Raw genomic sequence first — 26,289 nt, 5'->3', positions numbered from 1 at the left:
TATGCAGGTAATCACTACAGTATGCAGGCCATCAGTACAGTATGCAGGTCATCAGTACAGTATTCAGGCCATCAGTACAGTATGTAGGTCATCAGTACAGTCATCAGTACAGTATGCAGGTCATCAGTACAGTATGCAGGTCATCAGTACAGTATGTAGGTCATCAGTACAGTATGCAGGTCATCAGTACAGTATGCAGGTCATCAGTACAGTATGCAGGTCATCAGTACAGTATGCAGGTCATCAGTACAGTATGCAGGTCATCAGTACAGTCATCAGTACAGTATGCAGGTCATCAGTACAGTATGCAGGTCATCAGTACAGTATGCAGGCCATCAGTACAGTATGTAGGTCATCAGTACAGTATTCAGGCCATCAGTACAGTATGTAGGTCATCAGTACAGTATTCAGGCCATCAGTACAGTATGCAGGTCATCAGTACAGTACTCAGGCCATCAGTACAGTCATCAGGTCATCAGTACAGTATGTAGGTCATCAGTACAGTATTCAGGCCATCAGTACAGTCATCAGGTCATCAGTACAGTATGCAGGTCATCAGTACAGTATGCAGGTCATCAGTACAGTATGCAGGTCATCAGTACAGTATGTAGGTCATCAGTACAGTCATCAGTACAGTATGCAGGCCATCAGTACAGTATGTAGGCCATCAGTACAGTATGCAGGTCATCAGTACAGTCATCAGGTCATCAGTACAGTATGCAGGTCATCAGTACAGTCATCAGTACAGTATTCAGGTCATCAGTACAGTATTCAGGTCATCAGTACAGTATGTAGGTCATCAGTACAGTATTCAGGCCATCAGTACAGTATGTAGGTCATCAGTACAGTCATCAGTACAGTATGCAGGTCATCAGTACAGTATGTAGGTCATCAGTACAGTATGCAGGTCATCAGTACAGTCATCAGTACAGTATGCAGGTCATCAGTACAGTATGTAGGTCATCAGTACAGTATGTAGGTCATCAGTACAGTCATCAGTACAGTATGCAGGTCATCAGTACAGTATGTAGGTCATCAGTACAGTATGCAGGTCATCAGTACAGTCATCAGTACAGTATGCAGGTCATCAGTACAGTATGTAGGTCATCAGTACAGTATGTAGGTCATCAGTACAGTATGCAGGTCATCAGTACAGTATGCAGGCCATCAGTACAGTATGCAGGTCATCAGTACAGTATGCAGGTCATCAGTACAGTATTCAGGTCATCAGTACAGTATGCAGGTCATCAGTACAGTATGCAGGTCATCAGTACAGTATGCAGGTCATCAGTACAGTATGCAGGTCATCAGTACAGTATGCAGGTCATCAGTACAGTATGCAGGTCATCAGTACAGTATTCAGGTCATCAGTACAGTATTCAGGTCATCAGTACAGTATGCAGGTCATCAGTACAGTATGCAGGTCATCAGTACAGTATGCAGGTCATCAGTACAGTATGCAGGTCATCAGTACAGTATGCAGGTCATCAGTACAGTATGCAGGTCATCACTACAGTATGCAGGTCATCAGTACAGTATTCAGGTCATCAGTACAGTATGCAGGTCATCAGTACAGTATTCAGGTCATCAGTACAGTATGCAGGTCATCAGTACAGTATGCAGGTCATCAGTACAGTATGCAGGTCATCAGTACAGTATGCAGGTCATCAGTACAGTATGCAGGCCATCAGTACAGTATGCAGGTCATCAGTACAGTATGCAGGTCATCAGTACAGTATGCAGGTCATCAGTACAGTCATCAGTACAGTATGCAGGCCATCAGTACAGTATGCAGGTCATCAGTACAGTATGCAGGTCATCAGTACAGTATGCAGGTCATCAGTACAGTATGCAGGTCATCAGTACAGTATGCCATGTTTTTAGGCATGTAGAAAAATAACTGTAGTTTAAAATGGGCACATTTACCTGTCGTTATCTCTCCCCCAATTTGACCTGAAAGAAACAAAGAAGGAGAGTTTCAGATGAGATTATACACCACAGTACCACTTAGACACAGGGGAATACATAGCAGGGGTGTCAAACTCATTCCACGGAGGGCCTTGTGTCTGCAGGTTTTTGGTCTTTCCTTTCAATAAAGCCCTAGACAACCAGGTGTGGGGAGTTCCTAACTAATTAGTGATGTTAATTCATCAATCAAGTACAAGGGTGGAGCGAAAACCCGCAGACACTCGGCCCTCCATGGAATGAGTTTGACACCTGTGCATTAGAGCCTCAAAACTAGTGGACTAGTTCAGTCGAATCTCTTTCTTCTCATAAACACAGACAGTGTTCATGTTTTATTACCTTGGAGATCTCCACGAATGGTGTGTTTCTCAGTTGTATTTCCAGTCCCGTTGAAAAAGATGACATTGCAGGTGAAACTGTTCTTTGGGTTGTGCCAGTCATTGGCTGGGACTCTCAGTCTGCTGGTGATACTGTATAAACTATCTTTATCCCACAAGGCCTTGTTGTCGGTCCCGGCGCCTGCAGTTGTGTTGACATTGTTGACTTGCCAGTAGACCGTGACGTGGTCGGGGTAGAAGCGGGTGGCTACACACACCAGGGTCTTCTTCTTCTTCTTGTTTCTGTCTTCACACTCCTTAGTGGAGGGTGGAAGGACTTTCACTGTGGGTTCAGTGACTTTGATGTTTGGATCTGCAGGGAGAAAACAGTGGAATATTTTAACACTCAATTCAATGGCTCTGTTTGTTGTCGACATCATACCTGAACCTGAGTGATTTAAAACACAGTTAATCACAAAATGAATCAATGAGAGAGTTGATCACAAAATGAATCAATGAGACAGTTAATCACAAAATGAATCAATGAGTTAATCACAAAATGAATCACTGAGTTAATCAGAAAATGAGTTGATCACAAAATGAATCAATGAGACAGTTAATCACAAAATGACATTAATCACAGAATGTCATGAATTACAAAATGTATGCCAAGTCAAACACATAGAAACAGAGGGTGTACGACAGCAGCTTGGAAAGAACCACTTTGTTACTGAACTGTACCACCCCTATATAATGTAATCAGTCAAGACTGAGTAGAACATAGAGGTTATTATAACAGTATTACAGTAGTATTATTACAGTATTATCACAGTATTAATATAGTAGTATTATTACAGTAGTATCACATCATTATTATTACAGTATTATCACTGTATTAATATAGTAGTATTATTACAGCAGTATCACTGTATTATTATAACAGTAGTATTATTACAGTATTAGTATAGTATTATCACTGCAGTATCATTACAGTATTATTAGAGTAGTATTATTAAAGTGTTATTAGTATTATTATTACAGTATTATTAGTATTATTATTACAGTACTATTACAGTATTATTATAACAGTAGTATTATTACAGTATTAGTATAGTATTATCACTACAGTATTAGTATAGTATTATCACTACAGTATTATCACAGTATTATTATTACAGCAGTATTAGAGTAGTATTATTAAAGTAGCATTACATTATTATTACAGTGTTATTATTACAGTAGTATTAGTATTATTATTACAGTATTATTATTACAGCAGTATTAGAGTAGTATTATTACAGTTTTATTATCACGGTAGTATTACAGTATTAGTATTACAATAGTATTATTACAGTAGTATTAGTATTATTATTACAGTTGTAATACATTTGTATTTTTACAGTAGTATTACAGTGTTATCACCGTGTTATTATAGTATTATTATTACAGTAGTATTACAGTATTTGTATGACAGTATTATCACAGTGTTATTATGGTATTATTATTACAGTAGTATTACAGTATTTGTATGACAGTGTTATCACCGTGTTATTATGGTATTATTATTACAGTAGTATTACAGTATTTTTATGACAGTGTTATCACCGTGTTATTATGGTATTATTATTACAGTAGTATTACAGTATTATTATTACAGTATTATTATTACAGTAGTATTACAGTATTATCACCGTGTTATTATGGTATTATTATTACAGTAGTATTACAGTATTTGTATGACAGTGTTATCACCGTGTTATTATAGTATTATTATTACAGTAGTATTACAGTATTTGTATGACAGTGTTATCACAGTGTTATTATGGTATTATTATTACAGTAGTATTACAGTATTATCACAGTGTTATTACAGTATTATTATTACAGTAGTATTACAGTATTTGTATGACAGTGTTATTATGGTATTATTATCACAGTGTTATTATGGTATTATTATTACAGTAGTATTACAGTATTTGTATGACAGTGTTATCACAGTATTATTATAGTATTATTATTACAGTAGTATTACAGTATTATTACAGTGTTATTATTACAGTAGTATTAGTATTATTATTACAGTAGTATTACAGTATTTGTATCACAGTATTATCACCGTGTTATTATAGTATTATTATTACAGTAGTATTACAGTATTATTATGACAGTGTTATCACCGTGTTATTATAGTATTATTATTACAGTAGTATTACAGTATTATTATGACAGTATTATCACAGTGTTATTACAGTATTATTATTACAGTAGTATTACAGTATTTGTATGACAGTATTATCACCGTGTTATTATAGTATTATTACAGTAGTATTACAGTATTATTATGACAGTGTTATCACCGTGTTATTACAGTATTATTATTACAGTAGTATTACAGTATTTGTATGACAGTATTATCACCGTGTTATTATAGTATTATTATTACAGTAGTATTACAGTATTATTATGACAGTGTTATCACCGTGTTATTATGGTATTATTATTACAGTAGTATTACAGTATTTGTATGACAGTGTTATCACCGTGTTATTATGGTATTATTATTACAGTAGTATTACAGTATTATTACAGTGTTATTATTACAGTAGTATTAGTATTATTATTACAGTAGTATTACAGTATTTGTATGACAGTATTATCACCGTGTTATTATAGTATTATTATTACAGTAGTATTACAGTATTATCACCGTGTTATTATGGTATTATTATTACAGTAGTATTACAGTATTTGTATGACAGTGTTATCACAGTGTTATTATGGTATTATTATTACAGTAGTATTACAGTATTTGTATGACAGTGTTATCACCGTGTTATTACAGTATTATTATTACAGTAGTATTACAGTATTATTATTACAGTAGTATTACAGTATTTGTATGACAGTGTTATCACCGTGTTATTATGGTATTATTATTACAGTAGTATTACAGTATTTGTATGACAGTGTTATCACAGTATTATTATAGTATTATTATTACAGTAGTATTACAGTATTATCACCGTGTTATTATGGTATTATTATTACAGTAGTATTACAGTATTATCACAGTGTTATTATGGTATTATTATTACAGTAGTATTAGTATTATTATTACAGTAGTATTACAGTATTTGTATGACAGTGTTATCACAGTGTTATTATGGTATTATTATTACAGTAGTATTACAGTATTTGTATGACAGTGTTATCACCGTGTTATTATGGTATTATTATTACAGTAGTATTACAGTATTTGTATGACAGTGTTATCACCGTGTTATTATGGTATTATTATTACAGTAGTATTACAGTGTTATCACCGTGTTATTATGGTATTATTATTACAGCGTTATTATTTGAGTAGTATTATTATTACAGTAGTATCACAGTATTATTATTCCAGTTGTATTATTACAGTAGTATTAGTATTATTATTACAGTAGTATTAGTATTAATATTACAGTAGTATTAGTATTATTATTACAGTAGTATTAGTATTATTATTACAGTAGTATCACAGTATTATTATTCCAGTTGTATTATTACAGTAGTATTAGTATTATTATTACAGTAGTATTAGTATTATTATTACAGTAGTATTAGTATTATTAGTACAGTAGTATTAGTATTATTATTACAGTAGTATCACAGTATTATTATTGAAGTATTACAACAGTATTATTATCACACTAGTAGTACAATATTATTATACAATTATTACTACAGCATTCTTAAAAATATTAGTATCACATCATCATCACAGTATTACTACTACAGTATTATTATCACATTATTATTACAGTATTCTTAGAGTATTATTCTTGCAGTATTATTATTGCGGCATTCTCACAGTATTACTATTACTGCAGTATTATTATCACAGTATTCTTACAGTATTATTCTTGCAGTATTATTATTGCAGTAGTATTACAGTATTCTTACAGTATTCGTAGAGTATCATTATTACTACAGTAGTATTACAGTATTCGTACTGTATTATTCTTGCAGTATTATTATTGCGGCATTCTCACAGTATTACTATTACTACAGTATTATCCTTACATTATTATTCTTACAGTATTCTTACAGTATTCGTAGAGTATCATTATTACTACAGTAGTATTACAGTATTCTTCTTACAGTATTATTCTTGCAGCATTCTCACCATATTACTATTACTACAGTAGTATTACAGTATTCGTACAGTATTATTCTTGCAGTAGTATTACAGTATTCGTACAGTATTATTCTTACATTATTATTCTTCCAGTATTCTTACAGTATTCGTAGAGTATCATTATTACTACAGTAGTATTACAGTATTCATACAGTATTCTTACATTGTTATAACAGTATTACAGTATTATTCTTACATTGTTATACCAGTATACTTACAGTATTACCACAGTATTATAACAGTATTCTTACAGTATTACTACAGTATTCTTACAGTATTATAACGGTATTCTTACAGTGTTACTACAGTATTATAACAGTATTCTTACAGTATTACAGTATTATTCTTGCAGTATTATTACTACAGTAGTATTACAGTATTCGTACTGTATTATTCTTACAGTATTATTCTTGCAGTATTATTCTTGCAGTATTATTATTGCAGTAGTATTACAGTATTCGTACAGTATTATTCTTACAGTATTATTCTTGCAGCATTCTCACCGTATTACTATTACTACAGTATTATCCTTACATTATTATTCTTACAGTATTATTACAGTATTCGTAGAGTATCATTATTACTACAGTAGTATTACAGTATTCTTCTTACAGTATTCTTACATTGTTATAACAGTATTACAGTATTATTCTTACATTGTTATACCAGTATTCTTACAGTATTACCACAGTATTATAACAGTATTCGTACAGTATTACCACAGTATTATAACAGTATTCTTACAGTATTACCACAGTATTATACCAGTATTATAACAGTATTCTTACAGTATTTCCACAGTATTCTTACAGTATTATAACTGTATTCTTATAGTGTTACTGCGGTATTCTTACAGTGTTACTACAGTATTATAACAGTATTCTTACAGTATTACTGTGGTATTTTTACAGTATTACTACAGTATTCTTACGTTATTATAACAGTATTCTTACAGTATTATAACAGTATTCTAACAGTATTACAGTATTCTTACCCAGAACTGTTAGCTTAGTTCCCTCTCCAAAGTAGGCAGGATAAGCACCAGAGCACACCACATACTCACAGACAGAAAACCAAGAGGATTCTAGCTCCCCATTGGTGTATTTGCAGTAGTTTGGCTTGTAGCAAAGGAAGTAATACTGTATTTCTAAGCATGTCTATGTCGACAGAGCATAGGGCTAATTCACTTTATCATTAGCTCTTTGTACAGCTTCAATGTTTCCCCCCCCCCCCATGAATATTTTCATGCTCAACTACACCAGGAATTCAAAGCAAACAAACACCTTAATTTAAAAATAATTTCATGATGATGTATTTGCAATATATTTTTTTATAGAAAGTTGAAAAGCTGAATCCCTTACCTAGAACAGTGAGTCTGGTACCTGGACCAAACTCTGCCTTATCCGTGTACCACAGAGACATACCGTACTCTATATTACAGACACTGGATTACATCTGACACAGATCTGTTACTTTTCCTGTTCTGAACTATTATGCACTTCCATTCAAACTGATACAACACCACAATATAGATTCATACAAACCAAAGCCTGGAACATTGTTTTATAAACCATAAAGAGATTTTCTCTCCATCTCTGGTTCACACACCGGATTTAAAAAATAATACGTCTCTTTCAGTAACAGATAAACCCATGACGGCATAGATAACAGATGACAGAATCAGTTTTCTCACCCAGAACTGTGAGTTTGGTGCCACTGCCGAAGTATGCCTGGTTGGTGTTCACACTGATACACAGCTACAGAGATAACCCCTCCTCACTACTCAGTACTAGCAGAGTTTAGCTGTAGCCTTTACACCCCCAACCTGCTGTCTTTGGTTGTTGGATTTTGTTATTCTATGAAATGTGTCTGGTTCCACTGCTAAGGAACCTCTTCTCCTCTAGCTGATAACAGGTATTATAATGAAGGTTGACTGTGTCTGGTTCCACTGCTAAGGAACCTCTCCTCCTCTAGCTGATAACAGGTATTATAATGAAGGTCGACTGTGTCTGGTTCCACTGCTAAGGAACCTCTTCTCCTCTAGCTGATAACAAGTATTATAATGAAGGTAGACTGTGTCTGGTTCCACTGCTAAGGAACCTCTTCCCCTCTAGCTGATAACAAGTATTATAATGAAGGTCGACTGTGTCTGGGCACGGAGCCAGACAGCTTTATACCATGATGACTAGAGCACATAACTAATGCCTTTACTGTGATTCATTCAAATACACTCTCTTACTTTAACACGATTTAGACGTATAGTCAAATTAGATATTTTCTGTATTGCCAAATGTAAATTAGTTGGTCTTTGTTACTCCCTCGTGTACATTTGTCAGATAGAGTCCACAACAGTTCATTGTTCATTTTTCTTACCTAAAACGGTGAGTTTGGTGCCGGCTCCAAAATATGCCTCCGAGTACGAGCACAGAGACACATGGCCGTATCTTTACTGTCTCTCGGACTTGGTTTTCACTCAATATTTGTTACTCTGTTAATAAAGTTATTCAAAAAACTCTTCACAGGAACTCTGAGACATTCAGCTGGCGGGGGGGGAATCTGACATAGTTTATAACCAAATCAATGATGGTGACTATTTTACAAATGAAATCTAAGTGCGTTCCACCTCGACCAATCTATAGGTCACATTCCGATCCATGAATGTCAACCACACACTGTATCCTACAGGTTGTAACCATAAGATGGAAAGGTGCTCAAATTACATGTCGTTTAAAAACAATCCCAATCAGGTGCAAACGTTATATAATGTTGGTGTCATGTCTCACCTAGAACAGTTAACCTGGTTCCTCCACCGAAGTAAGCCTGGCTGACACCACCAGCACAGTGGATTTACTCCACCTGTATGTAACCACGTCAGGAGGACGTCCAAAGATACCACCCAGTCATTCTGTTACAGTACAATTCTCTAATAAACTTTACAACCACATACATTATAAGCACATAGCTTACATGGTTAATAACCAACAGATTACTGCTGTTTTTTCAGTGTCATTTCTCACCTAGAACAGTCAACCTGGTTCCTCCACCGAAGTAAGCCTGGCTGGCACTACTAGCACAGTACAGTGGAACCCTGCTCTAATATAGATATATGGACATGCTGAGCCTGGCTGGCACCATTAACACAGTACAGTGGAACCCTGCTCTAATATAGATATATGGACATGCTGAGCCTGGCTGGCACTACTAGCACAGTACAGTGGAACCCTGCTCTAATATAGATATATGGACATGCTGAGCCTGGCTGGCACCATTAACACAGTACAGTGGAACCCTGCTCTAATATAGATATATGGACATGCTGAGCCTGGCTGGCACCACTAGCACAGTACAGTGGAACCCTGCTCTAATATAGATATATGGACATGCTGAGCCTGGCTGGCACCATTAACACAGTACAGTGGAACCCTGCTCTAGTCTAGCAAGTCATATTTCTCGTTAACTTTACATCCCAATCGTACATGACCTTCGATAACTGTATTGTTCAAGACGTCCTACCAATCAACACCGTGTTTTAACCAGTTAACAAGACCGACACAGATGACTCAAACATACAGTAATACTACGATATCAAATCTCTTCTCACGAGTATGTTGTCTCACTCACATTCATTGTCCATATACGCCAAACATAGTGTACGGATTACTTACCGAGAACTGTTAATTTGGTGCCTGGTCCAAAATAGGCCTCATAGTTGGCACAGTGTACAGCCTTAACATCAAAAAGCATTGAGTGGAGTAACACTACTATGAACTAATCTAATGGACTAAATCCATAATCAACTAACTAACTCATCACCAAGCCCCTAAACCACACATAGAGTCCCATTAGGTCCATCATGGTGAATATTCTCTTACCCAGAACAGTCAGTTTGGTTCCGGCTCCAAAGAATGCAGGATTATAGTTGTCACAGTGCAGACATACTGAGCAGTAATGTACCAACCACTAGCTACTGAACGACACATTTGGCACCTAAAATAATACCCGCTTTTTAATACTAATCAATTGTTCAAATGAACCATTAGATCCATAAACATAACATTGTCAGGTACAGTAAGTCTATAGATGTGAAAGTATTTACCTAAAACAGTGAGTTTGGTTCCATTGCCAAAGAAGGCTGGTTGAGTTGAAGTCACAGTGTTTTCACATCAACCATTTAGTTCAGCTGTATCATAGACACTAATCAAACATCTTCAGGGTTACAGATCTATATCAATGTCATTCATCTGAAGTGGACTTACCTAAAACAGTGAGTTTGGTTCCATTCCCAAAGTAGGCCTCACGTCCAGTGTCACATCGTTTGCCTCCTCTTCCAAAAATACCTCAGATCTCTTTGTCATTCAGCCTCAAGGGAATATGAACAGAGATACTCAGAGATACTCAGAGATACTCACAGACCCTCAGAGATACTCAGAGATACTCTAAAAAGAACTACTGAGTTCAGCAATGCATTTGAGGAGATTTTATGGTCAAACAGGAATCAAACAAACTCCCTTATGTAACTAAATCTGACTTCATAAGTTTGTTGTCTTGTCCAGGAAAATGCTCCCAATAAAGTAGATTTTGTAATCCTGAAGATTGGTTGAAATCTTGTTTTATCCTTCAGTATCATCGAAGCATCTCTCCAGACTCCTCGACAGTCTGTAGTAGTGTGTGAATAGGCCCCAGCCCTCTCCTGTATGGAAGTGAACGGTAGGAGGTTTTGGTACGACGTCTCTATGTAAATGTATCACCGTGGCCCCCTGTCCCCACAGTGTTAAAGCATCACACAAAAACACTCGTTCTGTTCTTTCTGCTGTTTACTTCCCCTCCCCTGTTCTCTCTCTGTATCTCTGTCACCATCTCAGTCTCTCAGGATCTGTCTGCAGGTGCGTCGGCATGGAGTGCTACTGCAGTTGGATCCTGTTCTGACCCTATAAATAGAACAGCAAATTCAGGATTTTAATAATAAACGTTTACGTCTGGATATCGACTTTTTTATTTTATTGATATAATAACATCAATAAAAAAGACAATGTAAAAAGACAATATCCAAATGTAATGTTTATAATTAACATCATGACATTTTACTGTTGTTACTAGAGTTGGATCCTGGTCCAAACTGACAACTTCTATTTCCGTCAGCAGTACTAAGAAAGCAGCAGGGAGGGGGAGGAGGAGGAGGTGGAGGTGGAGGAGGAGGAGGAGGAGGAGAGGAGAGGAGAGGAGAGGAGAGGAGAGGGGGAGGAGGAGAGGGGGAGGAGGAGGAGAGGAGGGAAGGAGGGAAGGACAGGTAAATGTTTTTTTTTAATCTAAAAATGTAAAATGACAGCTGTCGAAGTCACAGCCCTGTCCCCTCTCCCTCTCCTCTCCCCCCTGCCATGCTGCATCATGTGACAGTAACAGCCTATCACAGGGCAGGGCTGACAAGATCCATTCTAAAACGTGCACTACCTTCTAACTTGATTCTAATTACATTTGATCATATCTTTTTTTATTTTTTTTATTTTTTATTCAACCTTTGTTTAACTGGTAGGAAGTATCTGCTTTAGTGACAGTATCATTATATTGTGGAATGGTTTGTATAAAAGGTATATGTATTTAGGGATAATCTTAAACGTGTTTGTTTTATATCTCAAGCAAATGGAATTGAATTGAACAGAATAGATTAGACTTTGTGTAATCCCACAGTTACCCTCCAGGGGTCAGTGTAGGATCATCTCTGAGAAATGTCTCCCTTTTTAATCGAAGAGCTTCATTTGATATCAAGGGTAGGCTTATATACCAGCAGTGGTGGAAAAAGTATCCAATTGTCATACTTGAGTAAAAGTAAAGATACCTTAATAGAAAATGATTCAAGTAACTATGCAAGTCACTACTTGAGTATAAGCCTAAAAGTATTTGGTTTAAAATATACTTAAGTATCAAAAGTAAAAGTATAAATCATTTCAAATTCCTTATATGAAGCAAACCAGATGTCACCATTTGATTTTGTATTTTATCTAGTTAGCCAGGGGCACACTCCAACACTTAGACAGAATTTACAAATGAAGCAAGTGTGTTTAGTGAGTCCTCCAGATCAGAGGCAGTAGGGATGACCAGGGATGTTCTCTTGGTAAGTGTGAATTAGGCAATTTTCCTGTCCTGCTAAGCATTCCAAACGTAACAAGTACTTTTGGGTGTCAGGGGAAAATGTATGGAGTAAAAAGTAGATTATTTTCTTTAGGAATGTAGTGAAGTAAAAGTATTTAAATATAAATAGTAAAGTACATATACCCCCAGAAAAACGACTTAAGAAGTACTTTAAAGTATTTTTACTTAAGTACTTTACACCCCTGTATACTAGAGATACCTCCATGACAGTCAGACAGTCAGAGAAACACCCACTGATTGTTCTATCTATTCATCCAAAAAACAGCGTTTTAAGGGAAATATTAGCTTTTGTCTGAAGCTGATAAAGAAGGGAAATACAAAATCTAATTGGACTGATGTACTAACAAGGCTGTTCAGCGTCCATTACGCAGCTCGTCTCCTGCTGTATTGATCTCCTGTACTTCAACAACAGATGTCCTCACATTGGACGGGTTGATTAGGATTCAAACCTTCTCTCACACAGCCTTATACATACTCTCAGAGTTGGTTTACCCCATTCATGTACTTGGTAATGTGCCTGGATAATAATATATCATTATAATGTACACGCAGAAACACAGAGACAGTCTTTACAGAAACACAAACAGGATGTAGTCTTTACAGAAACACAAACAGGAGACAGTCTTTACAGAAACACAAACAGGAGACAGTCTTTACAGAAACACAAACAGGAGACAGTCTTTACAGAAACACAAACAGGAGACAGTCTTTACAGAAACACAAACAGGAGACAGTCTTTACAGAAACACAAACAGGAGACAGTCTTTACAGAAACACAAACAGGAGACAGTCTTTACAGAAACACAAACAGGAGACAGTCTTTACAGAAACACAAACAGGAGACAGTCTTTACAGAAACACAAACAGGAGACAGTCTTTACAGAAACACAAACAGGAGACAGTCTTTACAGAAACACAAACAGGAGACAGTCTTTACAGAAACACAAACAGGAGACAGTCTTTACAGAAACACAAACAGGAGACAGTCTTTACAGAAACACGAAACATAATATACATAACACAAATCTAACAGTAAAGGCATAAATCCTCAAATACAAACTTGTTTAAACCTAGCTAGCTTGCTATGTGAACATGTGTGGTTAATTAAATGAGTGGTTAAATAATGTGTGGTTAATTAAATGTGTGGTTAAATAAATGTGTGGTAAATCATGTACAACAAATTCCTATTATGAACCCAAACTTCAGGCTAAAGAATCTGAGGATGGATCTGAGGATGGATCTGAGGATGAATCTGAGGATGAATCTGAGGATGAATCTGAGGATGAATCTGAGGATGAATCTGAGGATGGATCTGAGGATGAATCTGAGGATGAATCTGAGGATGGATCTGAGGATGGATCTGAGGATGGATCTGAGGATGAATCTGAGGATGGATCTGAGGATGAATCTGAGGATGGATCTGAGGATGAATCTCTTGGTGTAGATACGGTGTCAGAGACTAGTCGCAAGTGAGTGATTGACAGACTGACCACAGATTTCTGTTAGCGACAGACACAACAATAACCTAAACGTGTTTTGGCCATTGGGTTCAGGCGGCCCTTTGATCTTTCTAGAAAAGGCCAAGGGACGTCCAGCTGGTGGCTGATCTTAACCAGGTTCTACAGTGGATTCTATTAATGCCCCGGGTGAACCGGGTTGGACCGGGTTGGACCGGGTTGGACCGGGTTGGTGTTGACTACAGTCCTTATGGACCCAGCCTGCCTCCTCACACCCGGGTTCCCCGTTTTGGCCGACGGTGAAATCGGCTCTAACCAATAGTGAGGTACAGTAGGTTTAAGCACGTGGAGTAATACGTAGGATCCTTTGTTTTCACAAGTGATTGCTTTTGATAAAAACACGCTCTGCCTTCCCAAATGAAAAGTAGTTATAAAAATTCAATAATGTATTCTATGGAAAAGAGACGTATGTTTTTGGACGATGCATCATGCTGCCTTGTTGACAATATGACCGAGCAGTGCAGATTATCTATTTCAGAAGGGCACTCCTCTCTTACTACTTTAGCGGTCATGGCTAGAAGGGATCAAGCTTTTGTCAAATTAACGTTAAAAAGTGGATTTTTTGGGGGGGTGGGGGGGGGGGGGGGGGGTGGGGGGGGGGGGGGGATTTTAGCTAACCCTAACCCATTTCCTAACCTTAACCTAATTATCCTAACCTGCTACGAAAAGTGAAATCTGACATTCATTTGACAAGAGCTGTATCCCTTCTAGCCTGTGCCTGTACTCGCCTCAGGTTAATCGAACTCCCTCAGCGCTAACCAGAACAAGGTTGGTGGTTCATACATACGTACATTCAGTGACGTTTAAGATGAGACTAATTTGTTTTATATATTTTATATATTATTATTATATATATTTCCACTTGACTAATTTAGCATGCGCTCTTATCCAGAGAGACTCACAGTTAGTGCATTCATCTTTAGATAGCTAGGTGGGACAACTACATATCACAGTCATAGTAAGTCATTTTTTCCTCAATAAAGTACCCCTCTCTCTTCCTCTCCTCTCTTCTCTCCTCTTCAGATGAGGGAGGACGATACATTATTTTTCTTGAGCATGGCCTTATTTCTATTACAGCATATTGGATGACATCATTCATATTCCATTCATCCAGCTCAATGTAACATCGATAGGTTTAGGCTACTAAATGATTCTCAAATTCCCCTATATTCATCATGACGTCGCTACAACCTAGACTATGAATGACAGATTACAACGTAGGTGCACAGGTCAAGATAAAAAAATTAAAAAAATCAAGGTGACAGACAGTGACACATTCAATACCGCCTTGAACACTCTTACCTGCATCTAGCTGATCTAGGGTGTAATCATTAGTCCAACAGTTGCAAACCAGAGTTTCTATTGGACAAATTCAGGTATGTTTATCCCCATTTCGTTCTTCCGTTTAAGAAAATGTTTTTCAACAGAATCGGCGGAATGAATACACACCTGATCACACGCATACACAGTTCACTTTCAAAGCAGCCACGTACAAACAGCATGATCACTTTGTTCGTTGTAGAATTGCTTCTCGTATCTTTGCTCTCTCCTCTCACCGTTTCCCTTCACAACACATCAGCTGTCTGTGACCATGCAAACCCCCCCCGAGTTCTAAGCCAAACCTTCATATCATAACCGCTACTGTCAGAAACCGTCTCAGGGAAACTCATCTGCGTGTTTGTCATCCTCACCAGGGTCTTGACCTGACTGCAGTTCAGCGTCGTAACTGATTTCAGTGAGCAAATGCTCACCTTCGATGGCCACTGACATGTTTGAGAAGTGTGCTCTTCACGGATGAATTCCGGTTTCAACTGTACCGGGCAGATGGCAGACAGCTTGTATGGCGTCGTGTGGGCGTGCCGTTTGCTGATGTCAACGTTGTGAACAGAGTGCCCCATGGTGGAGGAGGGGTTATGGTACGGGGCAGGCATAAGCTACGGACAACAAACACAATTGCATTTTATCGATGGCAATTTGAATGCACAGAGATACCGTGACGAGATCCTGAGCAGCCCATTGTCGTGCCATTCATCCACCGCCATCACCTCATGTTTCAGCATGTTAATCCACGGCCCCATGTCGCAAGGATCTGTACACATTTCCTGGAAGCTGAAAATGTTGGTGCACAATTGGCCCAGCGTCGTGCGGGTTAGGGGAGGGTTTGGCCCGGGTAGGCCGTCATTGTAAATAAGGATTTGTTCTTAATAATTCTTATGGCTGCAGGGGCAGTATTGAGTAGCTTGGATGAAAGGTGCCCATTTCAAACGGCCTGCTCCTTAGTCATAGTTCCTAATATTTGCATATTATTATTAATATTGGATAGAAAACACTCCAAAGTTTCTAAAACTGTTTGAATTATTTCTCTGAGATTAACAGAACTCATATTGGCAGGCAAAATCCTGAGTTGAAATCAAAACCGGAAGTCAGAAATCTGAGATTGTCTGTATTCAACAGAGTCCCAAAAGAATTCCAAATGACGTAGGACTGGGGTTGCACTGCCTAGGGGTTCCACTAGATGTCAGCAATAAATAGAAATTCGAATGAGACTTCTATGATGTTGTGGGAGAGAATGAGAGCAGAATCAGTCAGGTGTCCATCAAGCAGCCACTCGCGTAACATCCCTCTTCCTCATGCAAGCCACTGCCGTTCCAAGGCTCACGAAGAGAACAAAGAATACTCCGGTTGGAACTTTATTGAAGCTATATGTTAAAAACATCCTAATGATTGATTCAGTACTTAGTTTGAAATGTTTCTTCGACCGGTAATATCACATTTTGAAGTTTTTGTTCGATATGAAGCTGACCAGAATTAGCGTTTGGATATGTTTACCAAACGCGCTAACAATTGGACATGAATAACGGATTTTTTCGAACAAAACAAACATTTATTGTGGACCTGGAGTTTCTGCTGTGCTTTCTGATTGAGACCAACAAAGGTAATGAAATATTATAATATATTTTGTTGTTTATAGTGACGCTATCTTTGCAGCTGTGACATGCTAATTTGAGCGCCGTCTCAGATTATAGCGTGCAGTTATTTTTCCTTAAAGTTTTTTTAAAATCTGACATTGCGGTTGCATTAAGGAGAAGTATATCTATACTTCAATGTGTATAACTTGTATTATCATCTATATTTATGATGAGTATTCATGTTGAAACGATGGGCTATGCAAAGTCACTTGATGTTTTTGCATTTAGTGATTCTTGTAGCCTCAATGTAAACTCAGATTTTTTTATATAAATATGAATTGAATCAAACAAAACACGCATGTATTGTGTAACATGAAGTCATATGAGTGTCATCTGATGAAAATAATCGAAGGTTAGTGATTCATTTTATCTCTATTCTGTTTTTTGTGATGCTATCATTAGCTGGGAAAAATGGCTATGATTATTTTAATTTTGTGGTGACCTAACATAATCGTTTGTAGTGCTTTCGCTGAAAAGCCTATTTGAAATCGGACAGTTTGGTGGGATTAACAACAAGATTACCTTTAAAATTATATAAGACACATGTATGTTTGAGGAATATTAATTATGAGATTTCTGGTTTTTGAATTTGGCGCCCTGCACTTGGACTGGCTGTTGTCATATTGATCCCGATATAGGGCTTGCAGCCATAAGAAGTTCTTAACTGACTTGCCAGGTTAAATCAAATAAAAAAATAAGGTGGTAAGTATACCTCTGTCTGTGTGGGGGCCAATGAGTCATGTACCCTCAGCAGAGGCATTACACCTCTGTTGTCATCACCGGTTGGAGAGGAAGCTATGGCCCGCTAGCTAACAACAGTTACCTAGCTACAACATCAATGTTGTCAGGATATAACGTTATATAGCTAGCTAATAACGTGTGCCCGCTAGCTAACAACAGTTACCTAGCTACAACAAAAACACATACTATTAAAGCATTCTGTCCTGAATTCAATTGTGAATATTGCTGAGAATTTAACCAAATATATTGAGCGTCAATGTTGTCAGGTAATAACGTTATATAGCTAGCTAATAACTTGTGCCCGCTAGGTGCTGGTTGCTAGCGGTGATGAGTAGTCTAGACAGGAGAACGATATCACAGCCTAACATAGATAAAGTAGATCCCCAATGAAGACATGCTACATTTTCACTTTGACTGAGACTGTATGATCTGTAATCATAATTCTATCATTTTTCTGTTTCTCCTTCAACAAAAATGTAATATTTAAATAAATGTCATGTTTAAATATTAGCCTGTTAGCTCCCATGTGACTAGTTAGCGTTCCCTCATGGCTTCTCTAATTTTCAAACGGAAGGGAGTGGTCATAATGAATCCTTCCTCTGTGGTTCGGGTGTCACCGTTGACAACTTCTCTGTGGTTCGGGTGTCACCGTTGACGACTTCTCTGTGGTTCGGGTGTCACCGTTGACGACTTCTCTGTGGTTCGGGTGTCACCGTTGACGACTTCTCTGTGGTTCGGGTGTCACCGTTGACGACTTCTCTGTGGTTCGGGTGTCACCGTTGACGACTTCTCTGTGGTTCGGGTGTCACCGTTGACGACTTCTCTGTGGTTCGGGTGTCACCGTTGACGACTTCTCTGTGGTTCGGGTGTCACCGTTGACGACTTCTCTGTGGTTCGGGTGTCACCGTTGACGACTTCTCTGTGGTTCGGGTGTCACCGTTGACGACTTCTCTGTGGTTCGGGTGTCACCGTTGACGACTTCTCTGTGGTTCGGGTGTCACCGTTGACGACTTCTCTGTGGTTCGGGTGTCACCGTTGACGACTTCTCTGTGGTTCGGGTGTCACCGTTGACGACTTCTCTGTGGTTCGGGTGTCACCGTTGACAACTTCTCTGTGGTTCGGGTGTCACCGTTGACAACTTCTCTGTGGTTCGGGTGTCACCGTTGACAACTTCTCTGTGGTTCGGGTGTCACCGTTGACAACTTCTCTGTGGTTCAGGTGTCACCGTTGACAACATGGTGGAATGTCTTGGAGGTAATTTCAAAAAATGCCTATCTGATAATGCTAATATTTCAAACTCCCTTTCAGCAAGAAAACTAGCCATCTGGCGACCATATAGGAGTTCTCAGGTGAGGTGACAAATGTCGGTCAGGAATATGGGCGGAGAAAAGAGGAGGAGGAAAACTCGCTTTGACATGCATTGGCAAAATCTAATATAGACATGACATATGACTATAGAGTCCCTGACTAGGCCAGTGAGTAAGAGGTCACAAAACTCATCTGAACAGATCAGTTTTCTGATTCCATAAACATTAACAGGAAGATGGTTTAGAGCTCTGTTCAATCCATTCCGCTGAAACGTTACAGATTCCGCAACCAAAATTTGAAAGGTATTTTTTCCGATCCGATTGAGCCGACTGGTTCACTGAATGTAGTCTCCGATAAGGCGGGAACATGGCTTTTCATTTTCAATCACGCTGTAAAGCTGAACTTCTGCGATGCGGATCGAAACGAGCCCCAAGTCCAGAAGAAGACGGAGAGCCCCAACATGAGAACATTGTTCTTCTTTACTGCTTGTTTTTTGGTCATTTTTTACAATTGAAAAAACCTCTACAATTAAAATAAAAGGTTATAAATGGAGGACTAAGACCAAAATACCAAGAAATTAGAGATGTCACCACACCAACTACACCCCCACTACCCCTCCTCTCCGCCTTCTCTCTGGTGTGGTTTCTTCCTGCCCTCCCCCTCCCCCCCCCCCCCTCCTCCTCTCCCCTCCCCCCTCCTCTTCTCTCCCCCTTCTCTCTGGTGTGGTTTCTTCCTCCAATCCCCCCTCCACCCCTCCCCCCTCCTCCCCCCCTTCTCTCTGGTGTGGTTTCTTCCTGCCCTCCCCCTCCCCCCCTCCCCCCTCCTCCCCCCCCCCCCCCCCCCCCCTCCTCCTGTGGCTTCTAGGGGTTGTTGTAAGGAAGTGTATCTGTTCTGAGTCATCGTGCTGTACTGGAAGCACAGTAATACACAGCCCCGTCCCCAACCTCCAGGTTCTTGATCTCCAGAGTGGATCTGGTCAGCTCTGGCCTGCTCATGGTGTAATGTACATCCTTCTCAAAGGGAGGTTGTATTTCCCACACGCCTTGACCCTGAGAATATGTTAGCATCTCCATGTTGTTGTCTCTCTGTCGGTACCAGAACATGTAGTAGTAGCTGCTGTCGTCATGGTAACACCATAGAGTGACTGACACGTCTCCTTCTCTACACACAGACTGGACAGGAGACTGTTGAACTGTTACACCGCCACAGAAATCTGGGAAGAAAAAAATACATGAAACATTAAAACATCTATGAAGTAAGTATCAACCTGAAAGTGATTACAAATTAAAATAATTTCTGTAATTTCAACGGTCGCAGGAACAATGATCAGGTTGACTTTGAACACACAGAATATCAGTTTCCACACTGCTGATTTGTAAAGCCGGTCATGTGTGTAAGTAGAGGACAGTTCTTACTGGCAGCGAGGAGGAGAGCCAGAGTCACACGCAACAGCTTCATCCTGACAGACATCAGAGGACTGAGAGAAAGAGGGACAGTCTGAACGTCTCCTCCGTTCACTCTCCTTTCTCTCTCTCTCTGTCTCTCTCTCTTCTTCCTCCTCCTCCTCTCACCTGTTCATCAGACCAAGAAATTATGTCCCCAGGACACCAGGAAGTGATGCTGCTATCAGAAAAATGTGCCTTTACCCAAGTCTTCTACTCTCCTCCTTCCTCTCTTCCTCTCCTCCTTCCTCTCTTCAGGTCCTTCCTCTCCTCCTTCCCCTCTCCTCTCCTCTCCTCCTTCCTCTAATCACCCTCCTCCTTCCTCTCTCCCCTCCTCCTTCCTCTCTCCCCTCCTCCTTCCTCTCTCCCCTCCTCCTTTCTCTCTCCCCTCCTCCTTCCTCTAATCACCCTCCTCCTTCCTCTCTCCCCTCCTCCTTCCTCCTCCTTCCTCTCTCCCCTCCTCCTTCCTCTCTCCCCTCCTCCTTCCTCTCTCCCCTCCTCCTTCCTCCTCCTTCCTCTCTCCCCTCCTCCTTCCTCTCTCCCCTCCTCCTTTCTCTCTCCCCTCCCCTCCTCCTTCTCCCCTCCTCCTTCCTCTCTCCCCTCCTCCTTCCTCTCTTACCCTCCTCCTTCCTCACCTCCTTCTCCCCTCTTCCTTCCTCTCTTTCCCTCCTCCTTCCTCTATTCACCCTCCTCTCTCCCCTCCTCCTTCTCCTCTCTCCCCTCCTCCTTCCTCTCTCCCCTCCTCCTTCCTCTCTCCCCTCCTCCTTCCTCTCTCCTTCCTCCTCCTTCCTCTCTCCCCTCCTCCTTCCTCTCTCCCCTCCTCCTTTCTCTCTCCCCTCCCCTCCTCCTTCTCCTCTCCTCCTTCTCCCCTCCTCCTTCCTCTCTCCCCTCCTCCTTCCTCTCTCCCCTCCTCCTTCCTCTAATCACCCTCCTCCTTCCTCTCTCCCCTCCTCCTTCCTCTCTCCCTCCTCCTTCCTCTCTCCCCTCCTCCTTCCTCTCTCCCCTCCTCCTTCCTCTCTCCCCTCCTCCTTTCTCTCTCCTCTCCTCCTTCCTCTATTCACCCTCCTCTCTCCCTCCTCCTTCCTCTCTCCCCTCCTCCTTTCTCTCTCCCCTCCTCCTTCCTCTCTCCTCTCCTCCTTCCTCTCTCCCCTCCTCCTTCCTCTCTCCCCTCCTCCTTTCTCTCTCCCCTCCCCTCCTCCTTCTCCTCTCCTCCTTCTCCCCTCCTCCTTCCTCTCTCCCCTCCTCCTTCCTCTAATCACCCTCCTCCTTCCTCTCTCCCCTCCTCCTTCCTCTCTCCCCTCCTCCTTCCTCTCTCCCCTCCTCCTTCCTCTCTCCCCTCCTCCTTCCTCTCTCCCCTCCTCCTTCCTCTCTCCCCTCCTCCTTCCTCTCTCCCCTCCTCCTTCCTCTCTCCCCTCCTCCTTTCTCTCTCCTCTCCTCCTTCCTCTATTCACCCTCCTCTCTCCCTCCTCCTTCCTCTCTCCCCTCCTCCTTTCTCTCTCCCCTCCTCCTTCCTCTCTCCTCTCCTCCTTCCTCTCTCCCCTCCTCCTTCCTCTCTCCCCTCCTCCTTCCTCTAATCACCCTCCTCCTTCCTCTCTCCCCTCCTCCTTCCTCTCTCCCTCCTCCTTCCTCTCTCCCCTCCTCCTTCCTCTCTCCCCTCCTCCTTCCTCTCTCCCCTCCTCCTTCCTCTCTCCCCTCCTCCTTCCTCTCTCCCCTCCTCCTTCCTCTCTCCCCTCCTCCTTCCTCTAATCACCATCATCCATTTCTCTCTTCCCCTCCTCCTTCCTCTCTCCCCTCCTCCTTCCTCTCTCCTTCCTCCTTCCTCTCTCCCCTCCTCCTTCCTCTCTCCCTCCTCCTTCCTCTCTCCCCTCCTCCTTCCTCTCTCCCCTCCTCCTTCCCCTCTCACCTCCTCCTTCCTATATTCCCATCCTCCTTCCTCTCTCTCTCCCCCTAAAAAATGTATTGTCATTACATTAAGATATAAGGGGGAACATAGATATATTTCATCAAATTCACGGTTTGATTTAAAAGCTATGTTTAACCCATTTCTTATGGTTGATGTCTTGACATAAAACATCATTTTTTTGTCTTGCGTTTATGGCTGTAGAAGTTGCCGTTATACCATATATAAGGATCCTTCTCTTTTCTCCTCAAATTTCACCTAAAATGACATACCCAAATCTAACTGCCTGAAGCGTAGGACCTGAAGCAAGGATATGCATATTCTTGATACCATTTAAAAGGAAACACGTTGAAGTTTGTGGAAATGTGAAAGGAGTGTAGGAGAATATAACACACTAGATCTGGTAAAAGACAATACAAAGAAAAAAAAACTGTGTTTATTTTTATTTTTTTTGTACCATCATCTTTGAAATGCAAGAGAAAGGCCATACTCTATTATTCCAGCCCAGGTACAATTTAGATTTTGGCCACTAGATGGCAGCATTGTATATGCAAAGTTTTAGACTGAAAGTTTTAGACAATGAACCATTGCATTTCTGATCAACATTTTGTGTCAAGACTGCCCCAATGTGCCTAATTTGTTTATTAATAACTTTTCAAGTTCATAATTGTGCACTCTCCTCAAACAATAGCATGGTATTCTTTCATTGTAATAGATACTGTAAATTAGACAGTGCAGTTAGATGAACAAGAATTTAAGCTTTCTGCCCACATCAGATATGTCTGTGTCCTGGGAAATGTTATTGTTACTTACAACCTCATGCTTATCGCATTAGCCTACGTTAGCTCAACCGTCCCGTAGGGGGGGGACCGATCCTGTAGAGTTTTAAGCATTAATCAGTTAATTTAGACATTGAACTTGATCCCTGTAATAATCATGGATTTGTTGGACAATATTTTTGTTGTATAGAGATCAGTGTAACTACATAACATTTAGTGTCTCCTTATGTTACGGGGAAAACAGTTTTCATGGGCACACAAATCCCCCCCCCCCCCCAAAAAATGTGCGTGATTGCAAAATCAAATGCTTCTAACTGAAAGAAGCACCTTACCTTGATACTTAAAACCTAAATCGATACTGTCATTAACGTGGTTCCTCAATGATTATGCATAATACTTGTTGGATGTGCATTTGGTGTCCAGCTCTTTAATTCCAGCGTGATATTTTCCCACACCATCATCTGATCCAGGAAGGACTTTTCTCAGTCAAGTGATGATGTAACAACAGCCCAAATACTGGACAAAATAATATTTTGGTGTCTCATTCGTTATGCTCAGGAAGACAGTTGTGTCTGGATCCATGTTGGATCTAATATCTCTAGTCTTTTGATGTTAAATCATCTGTTGTCTGCTTGGTTTACATCAGGATCTCATTAGATTTAACAGAGAAAGCATCAAGGTAATGGGTTCATGTTTTTACATGTTTATGTGCCTCAGATTGGACACCGGGTCTACTGTGCTCAATTGTGTAGGATAGACTATTGCGCAACACCCAAAGCTATTCCTATTAATTATTCTGGATATAATGACATCACCTTACGTGAGCCTAGTGGGCTTATTCACAATGCATTCTGGTAATGAAGTAACATCACAGATACATTTTGGTTTCCATATTACACCTGTAATTTTAAACAATACAAGGGGCTTGAAGTAGGCTAGTTGACCTTGAATTTGGAGTACAGAAATTCAAGTACTGGAATAGGTCCTATCTTGAAAGTCAGACATTTCCTCAATTTGGTCCTTGAAAAGTCCTTGTACTTAATCGTAGACAATGTATAATATATATTATATATATGGCATCTTACCATTCAAACAATGAATCCTGATCTAATCTAGGATAACTTTTAAAACATGAAATTATTTGGCTTGCTCTAAAAGGATTTGGCTAAAAGCAAATCTACCCGCTAACTGGGCAGAAAAATAATGTCGCTTTGTTGTTTTGTAAAGCATAAACGGAATTTCCAATCTTACCCAATCGTACATAATTAAAAGCTATTTTCCTATCAAAGCTTTGAGTCAAGAAAGTCAATGTCGGTCAGTTCATAAGCTGGCGAGTTCTTTGAAGAAGAAGAAAATTGACTACTTTAAAATGGAGATAGTCTCAATGGCGATGCCCATGCTGTCAAAGACGCTATATTGGCACAGATACAAAGATAACTCTATCTATCTCTATGGCCTGTTGTTCACACGCGTATCTGCCGTCTCATTGACTAGAATGGTCCCACCTGATCTCATCTCTTCCTGCTGCCTGCCTTCTGTCTTTGTAGACATCGTTGTTTTTCCATTGTTAGAGCAGTCACTCGAATATCTTGTCAATATAATAGACACTCTTTGGTGTAGTGTAGAGGGAGGGGGAGGGGTTTTGTGTGTAGTGTAGAGGGAGGGGGAGGGGTTTTGTGTGTAGTGTAGAGGAAGGGGGAGGGGTTTTGTGTGTAGTGTAGAGGAAGGGGGAGGGGTTTTGTGTGTAGTGTAGATGAAGGGGGAGGGGTTTTGTGTGTAGTGTAGAGGGAGGGGGAGGATTTTTGTGTGTAGTGTAGAGGGAGGGGGGAGGGGTTTTGTGTGTTGTAGAGGGAAGGGGTAGGGGTTTTGTGTGTAGTGCAAAGTGTAGCTGATTCACTGTGCTTTACTCACAGCACAATAATATAGCCCAGTGTCTTCAACCCTCACTGCAAGCGACCCCAGAAAACCCTCATCCTCTGCGTCGCCTGAGATGTTAAAGTTTTCCGCAACATCAGAAGCTTGTTTAAAGGACAGGAAGCCGATGAGCTGGAGCTGTTGTCCATGTGTCTGACGGTACCAGTAGATCTTATCATATTTTTTGTCATGGTGACTGCAGGTCATCTTTATGGTGTTTCCTGGCTTCTTGGTGAGATGACGAGGAGATTGGTGGACGGAGAGGGACACACAGGAACCTGGGGAGAAGACAGCGGGAGAAGAGAGAGACGATGAAACACAGAGAGACAATAATAAAATAGATCAGCTACTAACTACCTGATATCCTGAACCTCACCTTCACCTGATATCCTGAACCCCACCTTCACCTGATATCCTGAACCTCACCTTCACCTGATATCCTGAACCTCACCTTCACCTGATATCCTGAACCTCACCTTCACCTGATATCCTGAACCTCACCTTCACCTGATATCCTGAACCTCACCTTCACCTGATATACTGAACCTTATTCTCACCTGTGAGCCAGAGGAGTGAAACAGTAGCCGTGAGGAGAACTCTGATCATGCTGTCTGTCTGTCTGTCTGTCTGTCTGTTTGTTTGTCTGAGCTGTAGAGTTAGATCTATGGTCTGAGGTGTTCAGTCTTTTGTTCTGAGGTGGGAGGAGCTTATAGCTGACCTAGTACAGTACAGTGGAACATTACTGCCCTCTGCTGGATCAGCTGGAAGGTATTGGTACAACAACATAAAACAAAACATAGAGTTTGTAAAAAAATATCTATATATGAACAAAGACAAACAATACCTTAAAAAATATCTATAAATGTATCCTTCTTGTGCCGGGGCGGCAGGGTAGCCCAGTGGTTAGAGCGTTGGACTAGTAACCGAAAAGTTGCAAATTCGAATCCCTGAGCTGACAAGGTAGGAATCTGTCGTTCTGCCCCTGAACAAGGCAGTTAACCCACTGTTCCTAGGCCGTCATTGTAAATAAGAATTTGTTCTTAACTGACTTGCCTAGTTGAATAAAGGTAAAATATAAATATCTATAGACTACATTGAGGTTTTTCTTTC

General features: G+C 40.2%; 1 protein-coding gene and 1 gene segment (V, D, J or C); both read right to left on the bottom strand.

Moving 5' to 3' along the window:
- LOC129813284 (M1-specific T cell receptor beta chain-like) overlaps window positions 1–20,683 on the bottom strand; it is a 28,856-nt gene extending 8,173 nt beyond the window's left edge. Inside the window, exons 1-6 of the mRNA XM_055865608.1 lie at window positions 20,560–20,683; window positions 20,055–20,357; window positions 10,715–10,718; window positions 8,156–8,208; window positions 2,305–2,655; window positions 1,927–1,953 (exon numbers count right to left, since the gene is read on the bottom strand). Coding sequence (XP_055721583.1) covers window positions 1,927–1,953; window positions 2,305–2,655; window positions 8,156–8,208; window positions 10,715–10,718; window positions 20,055–20,357; window positions 20,560–20,614 — 793 coding nt within the window. The 5' untranslated portion in view covers window positions 20,615–20,683. The remainder of the gene's footprint in view (window positions 1–1,926; window positions 1,954–2,304; window positions 2,656–8,155; window positions 8,209–10,714; window positions 10,719–20,054; window positions 20,358–20,559) is intronic.
- A 4,475-nt stretch (window positions 20,684–25,158) lies between these two features.
- Window positions 25,159–25,847, bottom strand: LOC129813397 (T cell receptor beta variable 19-like). The segment is given in 2 exon segments: window positions 25,159–25,457; window positions 25,737–25,847. Coding segments are annotated over 2 exon segments (348 nt in total).
- Between the last annotated feature and the right edge of the window lie 442 nt (window positions 25,848–26,289).

The sequence above is a fragment of the Salvelinus fontinalis genome, chromosome 16 (genome assembly GCF_029448725.1).
Source record: "Salvelinus fontinalis isolate EN_2023a chromosome 16, ASM2944872v1, whole genome shotgun sequence".
In the NCBI taxonomy this organism is placed as follows: Eukaryota; Metazoa; Chordata; class Actinopteri; order Salmoniformes; family Salmonidae; genus Salvelinus; species Salvelinus fontinalis.
The sequence above is the reverse complement of the archived record's forward strand: the minus strand, read 5'-3'. Positions and strand labels throughout refer to the sequence as shown.